At 44.2% G+C, this 11,920-nt stretch overlaps 1 protein-coding gene across 1 annotated transcript in view; it reads left to right on the top strand.

The window, feature by feature from the left end:
- The window catches only part of LOC144824399 (solute carrier family 22 member 7-like), a 259,657-nt gene extending 248,713 nt beyond the window's left edge, over positions 1 to 10,944 (top strand). Inside the window, exons 10-11 of the mRNA XM_078683509.1 lie at positions 886 to 1,092; positions 10,724 to 10,944. Of these exons, the coding sequence (XP_078539635.1) occupies positions 886 to 1,092; positions 10,724 to 10,784 (268 nt within the window). The 3' untranslated portion in view covers positions 10,785 to 10,944. The remainder of the gene's footprint in view (positions 1 to 885; positions 1,093 to 10,723) is intronic.
- Positions 10,945 to 11,920: the final 976 nt, after the last annotated feature.

Below are 11,920 nucleotides of genomic sequence, written 5' to 3' on the forward strand. Positions count from 1 at the left end.
GGGGTGGAGGACCGAGGTGAGAGAGAGGGCAAGGAAAGACAAGCCGCACGTCGAAAGCTCTCTACGGCAGAAACACACGCGCCGACCCAATCCCAAGACGTGCGTCAAAAGTTCTCTATGGCAGAAACACACGCGCGCGACCCAATCCCAAGGCGCGCGTCGGAATCTGACTCTGCCATGCTTCTTAATGGTGCGTGTGGCCAGCTCTTGTCTCCACTCGCTGTCGGCTGAGCCGACGACTATAGTTCTCTCAGCGAGAGCGCGCTTTCGCGCGCTTTTCGCAGACGAGACAAGACCTAAAAGGTGATTGCTAGACTGGATTGCATGTGTGACAATGGAACAAAGAAAAGTCAGTGCCAGCCCTGCTAGCCAGAAATGATCACCTGCTTTTTTGAAAGTACACACTACTGCAAACTTTATTATACTATCCCATGCAAATCAGAAAATGATGAATGAGACAATATGTTTTACATTTTTAATATAACAAAAGCAGCAAAATGGGCATGATAATATGGAGACATGGATCAATGGGATGGACTAAAGAGAGACAAATGGAAGTGGTAGACTTATCACAGCGAATGCAATATAAATAATTATTCTGAAGAGTTATAATTTTGTTTAAAATGGATACCAGGGAAAATTGCAGGACATACTTGCAGAACAATCAATTTTATTGTCTTCCTTTTCGGCAAAAGGTGTGCACAAAGTTTCTGTTGCAGGATATAAATAACTATAGAGATGCAGATCTAAAAAAATGTTGAGGAAGATGATGATGTGTGAGTGCATTCATGTTAGAATATTCTTACAACACACTATAATATAAATTGCCCCAAACCGAGTTGGATACCCTCGTCTTCAGGCTATTCTTGCTCTCTGTTCTTCCAGGCACAATGGTTGTGGGTTCAGCTCATTCCTTGGCCGTATAGGCGCGACTGTGTCTCCACTGGTCTTGCTCCTGGATGAAGTATGGAAGCCTCTGCCGCAGGTCATCTACTGCTCGGTGGCCATTGTCAGTGGCTTGATAACTTATTGCCTTCATGAGACCCTCAAGATGCAGCTGCCTGACACAATAGAGGATACAGAAAAGACACGGTAAGGCATGCCCCTCTAATCTTTATGGATGACTGTTTATAGGATGAACCTTTACAGATTGAACATATTCGGGGGTCTATAGAAAACATGCAATTCTGTAATGTTCATTTCCGGGGGGTTTCTTTGTGAGTGGGCTGAGGAGCGACATCTGGTTAGCTGTGTAAGATCCTAGGGACACTGCCTGAACCTGACAGGCAAGCTCAGCTAAAGATAGGAATGGAAAATTCTTGGGTCACTGCGTGAACATGACAGGTAACTTTGAACAACGCCCACTCCTACATAACACAATTTCTGCTTCCACTTCACAGACATCAGATACCCCTTTCCTGTCTTTCATCTGAACATCACTTCCAGGACTTCCCATCTTCATTGCACCTGAATTTTCACGGAAACACTTAACTCTTCTGAGCCTGACCCATGTACGGATTTGACCACTCTTTCCACATTCCCCCAATTAGACCCACATACACTAACAGCATTTCCACATACTTTGTCAACCACGAACGTTCCATCAAACTTGCCACCACTTTTATGACCAAAACCACCCCTTTTAAAGAAAACATAATCACCTACTTTAAATTTACACATCTTAACACAATTGCAATTATCAAAATTCACTTTAGGTTTCAACTTGGCCACTTCCACATTAGTTCTTGCTTCTGCATCACAAACATTAGCATCCATTCCAAACTTGACCCATTTGCTCATCCACCCTGGGCAAGTCTTCTTGGTGGCTGGCTTCTTTGTTCTCAACATCTCAAAAGGAGAAACATGAATGGTGGACTGAGGAGTGTTTCTGTAAAACCACAACATAGACCTTACCCCATTGACAACTACACACTTGTTGTTGACAGCCGACTGGACACAATGGACCAACACATGATTTATACGTTCCACCTGGCCAATGGTTTGGGAATGATAAAAAGATGTCTTTAAATGCTCGACATCACCAGATTTAAGAAAATCTCCAACCACGTCATTGACAAATCGAACACCATTATCAGAAATCAAATATCAAGGGAAACCCCTGAGGAAAAGTTCCCTGATAAAATCAACTACTGCCTTGGTGTTAGGTTCAGGAACAAACTAAACTTCTGGCCACTTCAAGTAAAAATCAACTACTACCAAAGCAAAGCAAAACTGGTTCTGCAACCTGTTAAATGGACCTACCAGATTCACCCTAATCTTCCTCCAGGCTCTTTCAGGATATTCAATAGCTTGCAAGGGTGGTGTCATGTAATTTCTATAAATCTATATAGGATCTGCATGTTTAGACAACATAAACTATGGGATTGGTGTCCAGATTGATTCCAGACAGCCCCAAAGAATATGTTTGCCTGTAGACCAGCTAGCTCACTAGCCCGCTGTTAGAAATGGGGGTCTCTAGTTGGCAGAGGTAGGTACCTTTGTCCAAGTAGGTACCTTTGTCCATCGCGGTTGCGGTGCAGGCAGCGGCTCAGTGACGATTGTCCAGATGGTGTTGGTGAGACCAAGGCTTCTGGTGTAGGGCGAGGCGGTGCTTAATGCGTTGCTTGCAGGTTGCGGTGCAAGGGACAGAGTCGGTTATCAGGAGCTGGTGTCGGTAGACCCAGATGGCTGTGTGGGATGTGCCAGTGTGGTGTCAAACCTACGAGCGGTGTCCCCAGCCACGATGTGGTCATGGGTGTCGAAGTCAGCAGCAGTGACAGCATTGGTCAGACCAGGATGGAAAAATAAAGCGAGGCAGTGCATAGTGCTGTGCCCACGGGTCATGGTGCAAGCAGCAGCTCGGTGGTGGCAGTCGTTGTTGTTGGTGAGACCAGGGTTGCCGTGCAAGATGCGGACGGTGCCTTCTGCAGTGCCGTCAGGACACAGAGCCAGCGACAGAGTCGGTGACGGAGTCGCTTGTGTTTCCCTTCTCTGTGTCAACTGAAACAACAGACTTTGGAGTCCCAGAGACTTCTGAACAGGAGGCAAGCTCTGATTCAAGCCCTTGGAGATACCCAGCACAAGTTAAAAAAAAGTTCAGTCTGGTCCTTTCACTGCCCAAGGCAAAAGCAGAAACTGCAGGCCAACCCAACAAAGCAACAACACTGCAAAGGGGCAGAACTCCTCCTGGCAGTTCTTCCAGCTCTTCTTCTTGGCAGGGTCCTTGACTTCAGCGAGTTCTAAAATTCTGGGATCTCTGGGCCCCGATATTTATACTCAAAATCCCTTTGTTTCTCTCAGGCAGAGAGTGACTGTGCTTAGTCCAAACCAGTTTAGTCCTCTCTGGCCAACTTCCTGGCAGGAGGTGGAGACAGCATTGTGCAAGGAAGACCAAGCCCACTCAGGTGCAAGGAAATCTGCTCCCACTACTCTAAATGCAGCCCAGGTCTATTCAGCCCAGGCGTGACTCATCCAGACTCTCTGGAGCCACTGCACATCCCCAGCCCCTGTCACTCCAAAGCCAGACAGCAGAGGCACACAGAATGGCTAAGCAAGAAAATACATGCTCTCTAACAGTGGTATTTCCAAACATAGAATATTAAAATCATCTTTACAAAAAGATGCACTTTTACATTTTGAGTCCATGCATACTAAACTCCATTTCCCTATCTTGTCCCAATGGGAAGATATGCTTATAAGATGTTATAAGGAAAACTCCCATTATTTCCTATGGGACATATAGCCTTGCAGTTGTAAAAAACAAATTACACTGTAATTCACGACCAAGACATGTCAACTACACCAGTACATGTCCTACCTTTAACGTACACAGCACCCTGCCTACAGGGGTACCTTGGGCCTACCTTAGGGGTGACCTATATGTAATAAAAGGGAAGGTTAGGGTCTGGCAAGTGGGTGCACTTACCAGGTCGACATGACAGTCGCAAACTGCGTGCAGACTCTGCAGTGGCAGGTCTGAGATACCTTTTCAGGCTACTAATGTGGGTGGTACAATCAGTGCTGCAGGCCCGCTAGTAGCATTTGATTTACTGGCCCTGTGCACACTCAGTGCAATTAACTAGGGGCCTACCAGTAAACCAAATGTGCCAATCATGGGAACACCAATCCACAATAACAATTTACAACGGGAGCACTTGCACTTTAACACTAAACCGGGAGGTCAGAAAGCAAAAAGACAGGGGAAACACGCCAAAAGATGCCAAGTCTAACACCCCTCATTACCAAGGAGCGAACAGTAAATAAAAGGTAGAATTCTACCATAGTGCTAAAACAGTGAATATATAACGGCATATAGATACATAGCAATAATCAGGCGTACTCCTACTATGTGAATCCTATCTAAGTGTATGTAAGTGTACCTAGCATATTTATATATAAAAGTGTAAAGCCAAGAATCACCCTAGCAAAGAACAAACCCCTTTTATTTTATTTATTTATTTATTTGGTGTTTTCTGTAGCGCGAAGAACACCCAAAATGATGGTGTTAGAGCGCTTTACATTTCCATCGCTTTTAAATTCCACAGAAATATAATTCTATAACGTCAAGAGCATGTATATACATTCCAATAACATTGACATAGCATTGGCATGTGCTTATCTATATACAAATCGCATAAAATGAATAATAAAAGAATGAATAGTTTTTAGTAAAGCATGTCATATCATAGTTAAATTTAACCCCTCCCATGCTCGTGACGGAACCGTTCCGTCACGAGCCTCGGGTGGGCTGTGCTGGTGACGAAACTGTTCCGCCACGGCCCCACCGCCGTGCCTGCGCGGCGCTGATTTCGCGCCTGCGCGGTGCGTTCTATTGAGCGGGCGGGGCCGTGACGGAACCGTTCCGTCACAAGCACAGCTCACCCGCGTGCCGTGACGGAGCGGTTCCGTCACGAGCACCGGACCGCCGTACCGCCGCCCCGCCCCCTTAGCGCTGCGGCGGAATAGCCGCCGCAGCGAAGGGGTTAAAATAATACCACTCTTGAGGTCTTAGATATCCACATTGGTTATAGTATTGCTAGCCTAGTCAACTATCACTGTGGATTGGTTGAGGTACCTGACCATAGACAACATCACTGTTGGTAGTGGAGGGACTAACTGTAACCCCTTAGCTGGAGATTGCCATTAGAGCTCAACCCATTATAGTAGATTGATTTGAGAAGTGAACAGATTCTTTGTTCTGCTATTAGGAGTATGATAGTGCTGCTCACAATAGCTTACTTGAACTGCGGAGAGAAGATGATATCCGGGATGACTGAGATTTCTCAGAAGTTTTAGAAATCCCTGTTGAATGTCATGGGAGAAATTTACCCATCAGAAAGAACTAAGGGCCAGATGTAGGTAGGCTTTTACCGTTTGGTAACGGCCGAAATCGCCCGTTAACGACCGGTAATAGCCTTTTCCTATGTAGGTGTCAAATTTACCGATTCGGTATTTACCGAATCATCATTTACCGATTCGGTATTTACCGAATCGGTAAATGAGATGTAGGAAGCACTTTAAAGAGTGCTTTTGTGCTTTAAGGATTCGTTATTTACCACCAACTATTGGTTGGTGGTAAATTAGGAATTCCTGTGTAAATGCAAATATGTGCATTTACACCTGTGCCATGTGACAGACATACATGCCCTTAGGGCATGTGTGTGTGCCACATGTGCACACAAGCGCTAATCAGGGGTGCAGCAGGGTGTCAAAGTGACACCCTGCCACCCTTGACTTTTTCCCAATTTTACCTAATCGGTATTTACTGATTCGGTAATTTACATTCATTCCTATGGGCCTTCAGACCCATAGGAATGAATGGCAAATACGGAATCGGTAATTACCGATTCGGTAAATACCGAATCTTACCAATTGGAAAAAACCGAATCGGTAAAATTCTGTATTATCGAATCGGTGATTTACAATTACCTACATCTAGCCCTTAGTCTCCTTTTTGAATCGTGGAGCATCTGGGATTCTTCTAATATTTGGTGGGAGCGAATTCCAGATCCTTGGTGCAGCTCCTGTGAATGCTCCATTGTATGTTCTTTTCTTACGGAAGAGTGCTGGTTTCAGGAAAAATGTTGCTGATCCCCTTGAGTGTCTACTGCTTCCAGACAGCGTAATTTTTTGGGCCAGGTAATGTGGAGTTTTGTGGTGTATTGCCTTGCATGTGATACATGCAATCTTTAGCTCTATTCTTGCCTCGTATGGTAGCCATTTGAGCTCTTTCAGATATGGAGGTATGCGGTCGAATTAGAGAATGAAGGACCCCTTCGTGGTATCGAGTTTGACAGCCCGCATGTCAGACCACTGCGTCCTGGAGTGTCTGCATGCAGGAACTTCAGCATTTCATGTCAGAATGGAAGTTTCTCCTCTGGTTTGTCCAGCAAATAAGTAGTACTTATATACCCATTAGGTACCCTGATGGGTTCTACCTAGATGTGTCATGGTACTGTGGGCCTGTCATCCAAGGATGACGACAGCGGTGACTTTTTTCGCAGAGTTATTATGCAGAAGATGGTAATCCTGCTGTGATACTTAGAATCCTCATGCTTAATAAATGTAGCTAGTTTTTGAAGAAAATCACACAACATTTATTCGGCACCTAACTAGCTAAAAGATCACCGCTAGACCCGTTAACTAGAGAATAGTAGGACAAATGTAGGTAAAATGTGGTGGAGTGGTGTGGTGTGGCTCACTGTTTAGAGGCGGCAGACCCGGAAGCAGAGGACGGCCTGGGACCAGGGTTCAATTCCCGACGCGGCAGTTTCGTGGACCAGGGTCAGCGGACTCGATAATTCTCGCTTCAGTGCTTACTCTAACCAGGGATCACACTCTGAGCATTAGCTTGCCTCATCTCCACAACGACCCCTCACATACACCGGGGATGCCTGGTTTCACCTTGGAGATACCCAGCAGGGATCATCTCACAGGGATAGCCAGGACGGGTTCCCCAGTGGTCTATAGCGCTGGGACGCCCCATTGCTGGGGTAGCCATGCGCTTTACAAGACAACATAACATAACATAACATAACATGTCCTTCATGAGCCATCTTAATGAACTTTAACCTCAGTCCCACTGGTGGTACCAACTTATCACTCCAAAGAAGGTAACCGTCATTAACCAATAGTTCATCAGAAACGTCCCAAATGGTTGACACATATTAAAAAAGATTTCTCTCTGGGACGGCCCTTCGAAATACAGCCAATAACAGTGTTCATGACTCTGTTCAAGGCCATTTCACCTCTCCATTCACGTTCCATCAGAGTATACATTCCTCCCAAATATACAGAAGCAATAAAATAATTATCTTCAGTGTCATCCACTCTATCCGCACCATCATCCCACCATCATCAACTCGAAGAAGTGTGGCTCAATGGTTAGAGCGGCAGACCCTGATGCAGAGGTCTAGCCCGGGACCAGGGTTCAATTCCCTGCCTCGGCGGGTCTTGGGCTCAAAAATTCCACGGACCTGATACTTCTCGCCTCGGTGCCTATTCCAATCATGGAGTCCCACTCTGCGACTCTGGGCAATAGCTTGCTTAATCTCCACAACGGCCCCCACAACGCTAAGGAGCCCTGGCCTCCACCTTGGGGGTGCCCAGGAGTGGACACCTCACATGGAAAGCCAGGATGGGTTCCACAGCGGTATTCGTACAAGCGCCTTGAGACCCTTGCGGGTGAGTAGTGCGCTATACAAGTATCGATTTACATTTACATCATACGGAATAGCAAAAAACAATCTGCGTGTACATTCGTGCCCCCCTTTGATATGGACATTCTGGGTGTCTGTTCTTTAATCCTTTCCCAAGACAAAATGGCAACTAACGGTTCATGATCTGTTTTCACAGTAAACTTTGTTTCCCACACATAAGCTTTGAATTTTTCGATAGCCCACCAACATGCTAACAACTCGATTTCTATTGTTGAATAATACATTTCGGCCACCCTCAATACTCTAAAAGCATAACTGACGGTATTCTCAACCACCCCTTGTTGCTGAGTCAATACAAAGCTTCAACCATCATTGCAAGCATCAACCATGGTGTAACACGGTAACCTAGGGTCAAAAGGTTTCAGCACTTTCGAACCTGCCAAATGTTTTTTTACCCATTCAACCTAATTTTGAAAAGAATCCTCCCAATTGAAAAAAACCTCCTTTTTAAGCAGTTTGGTTAAAGATGCAATGTGAGAGACATAATCCAGTACAAAGTGAGAATAAAACTCACACATTCCCATGAAAGATTTAGGAGCGACTTTATCTTTGGGAGCTTGTGCTTCGATTATAGCACTGACAAGACCTGGCCTGGGTCCAATGCCTTCTCCTGAGACTACGTATCCAAAATACTCTATACGTACCTGAAACAAGCATCCTGGGACCGGTTTCTGGGTAACACCCCTCATCAGCTAGGCTAGCTTGAATCCAGTGGCAAAGTGAGGAAGGGACCCACGTCTGGGCATACCCTACCAACTTAGGGAGAACAAAGCAAACACAAGGAGATGATGGACGGAGCACTGACATTTTTCAGACACTCTACCCCAGGATGCTTGTTTCCGGTTCAGGGAATGACAGGCGTGGCAGTTTGGGCTGGACTGTTCCCATGAGGCACAGGGTCTGAATTGAGGTGTTGAAGTGAGCTAAAGAATGATGATGGATTCAACCCAGACTGTGACTGGGGGTGAGTGTCTGAGAAGTTTAAGCGCTCCATTCATCATCTCCTTGTGTTTGCCATCTTTTCCCCTTCCCTGCTACCGTCTCAACTCACTCCCTCATCCCCACTCAGCACCTTCCCAACAGCTCCCATTCACCACCTGTTTCAAGCAGGTGTTAAATTGTAGCATTTCCACTCAAAAAGTGGAAAACTGTGTGGAATAGTTCCTGGCAAGTCCATGTTGGCAGCGCCAATTCCCAGGGGTCTAACATATACTGTTACACTGCTGGTAGGGTGTTAGTCCGTTGTGAGTTTGTGTGCAAAGTTTGCACCCTGCCAGTACTCTGCAATTGTAAAAAAATATTTTTTCATTGGGGTGCCCAAGGCTTCTGTCATCTGAGCATGCAGATCAGCACCTTTGTCTATGTGACATGAACGTCAGGGGCAACCCTCTGAAACAGACAACAATAACATACTTAAAAAGGGATATACTACATCAAACAACTCTCTCCTGGCTATCATTAACAGCCAAATGCATTGGCTCTAACACAAAAAAACTGAATTTGGAATAAGACTTTTTTTAAATTTTTTATTTAAAGTTTTTTATTGAAGTCCAAAAAATGCAATACATTAAATACATTAAGACCAACACATCCATAAAAAGAGATTACCTTTAGGCTCAATATTAAGTTTCCAAAAAGTTAATAGATAATACATAGAGCACTAAGAGGTCAGGGACAAATACAAACCAACAAACAAAATGGTTTTGTAACTACATACATAAGGCAGTGACACCTTCTAATCTTAATCAAAATAAGTAGCCAGATTTTTTCAAACTTCCTAAGACCCCCCACACGTAGTGCATAAGTGCGTTCACTTCTTTTAACCGCTTTCATCTTATGGGCCCACTCTAGGACAGAAGGAATCAAATCAGTACGCCACCTTTGCAATAAAAGTGATCTAGCTACTGCCATTGCAATGTATAAAAGTTTAACCAATTGGTCAGGAAGGAGAAGATCTGGATCAAAACCAATAATAATTAACAAATCATTCACTACTAATTGAATACAACATTCAGTTTCCAAATAACAAAAAATTTCCTCGCAGAGCTTCTGAATCCCAGGGCAATGCAACATAATATGCGACCAATTAGCTGAAGGATGGTTGATACAGCGAAAGCAGTGTGCTGAATCATTGGCATGCATTTTGGAAAGGGAAAGAGGAGTTTGGTAAAGTTGCCGTTCAACATCCATCGCCAATTCGCACCTCTTAGTGTACTGAAATTAAGTTTATTAATAATTGACCACAAATTAGCTGAAATTTCTAAGTCTTCATGATCCATCCATTTTTTAATTGCCTTCTGTCCAAAATCCAGACCCCTAACTAGAGCTAAATGCTTTTTCCATTCCCCAGGTGTTCTGCCGGGTGCATCCTCTAAAAGTTCATTAACTACCTGGTGTTGTTCGCCAATTTGAGAAACATTTAGTTCAGCAAGAAATTTGTGGAAGGTGTTATGTGACCCCAACAGAATAAAATCATTAACAATCAATTGCGACATGTCGGTCATAGTCATCCATCTTCCATTCCTCAGAAAATCTGAGACTTTACGGAATCCTGCCGAGGCCCACTTCAAAATGAGTTCTGTGGATTGGGTAATCCCTGCTAATGGTAAAATGCCAGATAGTAAAGTGGCTGAATTAATTACAGGGATGGAATATCTTTTATAGAGCGCCTGTCAGAGTAAGACTGAAGGAGTGTGTTGAATTTGCTTGGATGCAGTGCTGCTCCAGGTGAGAAAGGACAGAAGTAGATTTCAACAATTCAGATTGAGGGAATGTGTGTTTGGCGAGATAGCAGCATGCCTTTCCCTGCTTTTGGCCTTGGGTGTGAGTAGATGTGTGACCTCACACAGTCTGACAGTTTGTTAGCAGTGGATTTGATTTGGTTATCAACAAATTATTTATAAAATGGGAAATACCTGCTAAATGTCAAGTAGGTAATTGCTGAACAATCATAACTCTTTGTGGTTTTTGATTCTCAAACATACCATATATTTTTTTGTCCACAGGGATAAAGCCATGAGCCCCACGGTGGATCCAAAAGAGGTCATTCAGATGCGTACATTCTAGCAACACTACTGGTGCACTGCAGCAGTCTGGCTTAAAAAGACACTAAAGATTCACTAATATAGCACAAGACTACATTTTCTAGAATCACAGATTTCCAAACTATCCGACCGTTTCTTGGCTGTAACTTTCACTTTTTTAGTAAATCTCAAAATGATACCAACTGCTGGAATGTTTAATGTCTTTTGTAAAACACTACTCACTAAAATTGTAAATTGTAAATTGATACTTGTATAGCGCACTACTCACCCGTAAGGGTCTCAAGGTGCTTGTACGAATACCGCTGTGGAACCCATCCTGACTTTCCCTGTGACGTGTCCACTCCTGGGCACCCCCAAGGTGGAGGCCAGGCATCCTTAGCGTTGTGGGGGCCATTGTGGAGATTAAGCAAGCTATTGCCCAGAGTTGCAGAGTGGGACTCCATGATTGGAATAGGCACCGAGGCAGAATTATCAGGTCCATGGAATTCTTTTGAGCCCAAGACCCGCCGAGGCGGGGAATTGAACCCTGGTCCCGGGCCAGACCTCTGCATCAGGGTCTGCCGCTCTAACCAATGAAAGTGGCCAAACCCCTAATGGCGGTTTGGACTCATACAGGCACTGCTATGTGGGTTAATACTAAACAAATTATCAATAGTACTCTATTTCAATTCAACGTTTAAACAATCACATTTATGACAAAACACATCACTTTCTTTCAGTTCAATGTAATTATATGTGTCACAATATTCTTTTTGTGAAACAAACTTTGGTTATACGAATAATGTGAAGAACCCCCTAAACATTCATTATGTGTGATTTCATCATCAAACTCATAATTACAATCAAAACATAAATCAAAAAGACAAAATCCAGCCCGCCCGATGCATTTCGGGACTCCCGTCCCTTCGTCAGGGGCCACAATCTGAAAAAGAACATTCAACATAACTTTAATCAGTCTCTCTGTTTGTAATCAGCACAATAGAAACAATTACCATTAGAAACAGTTTTTCAAAAAGACCCAAAATCACGTTGGAATGCATCCAGAACACGAGTAAATGCTCATGGAACATAACCAATTCCTGTCAGTGTTACATGGCCTGTGTTTGAATTCAGTAAGTGTTATGTGTAAAAAATCCAAATCTATCCCTCTGGGACCAC

Source organism: Lissotriton helveticus, chromosome 3_1 (genome assembly GCF_964261635.1).
Source record: "Lissotriton helveticus chromosome 3_1, aLisHel1.1, whole genome shotgun sequence".
NCBI classification, from domain to species: Eukaryota; Metazoa; Chordata; class Amphibia; order Caudata; family Salamandridae; genus Lissotriton; species Lissotriton helveticus.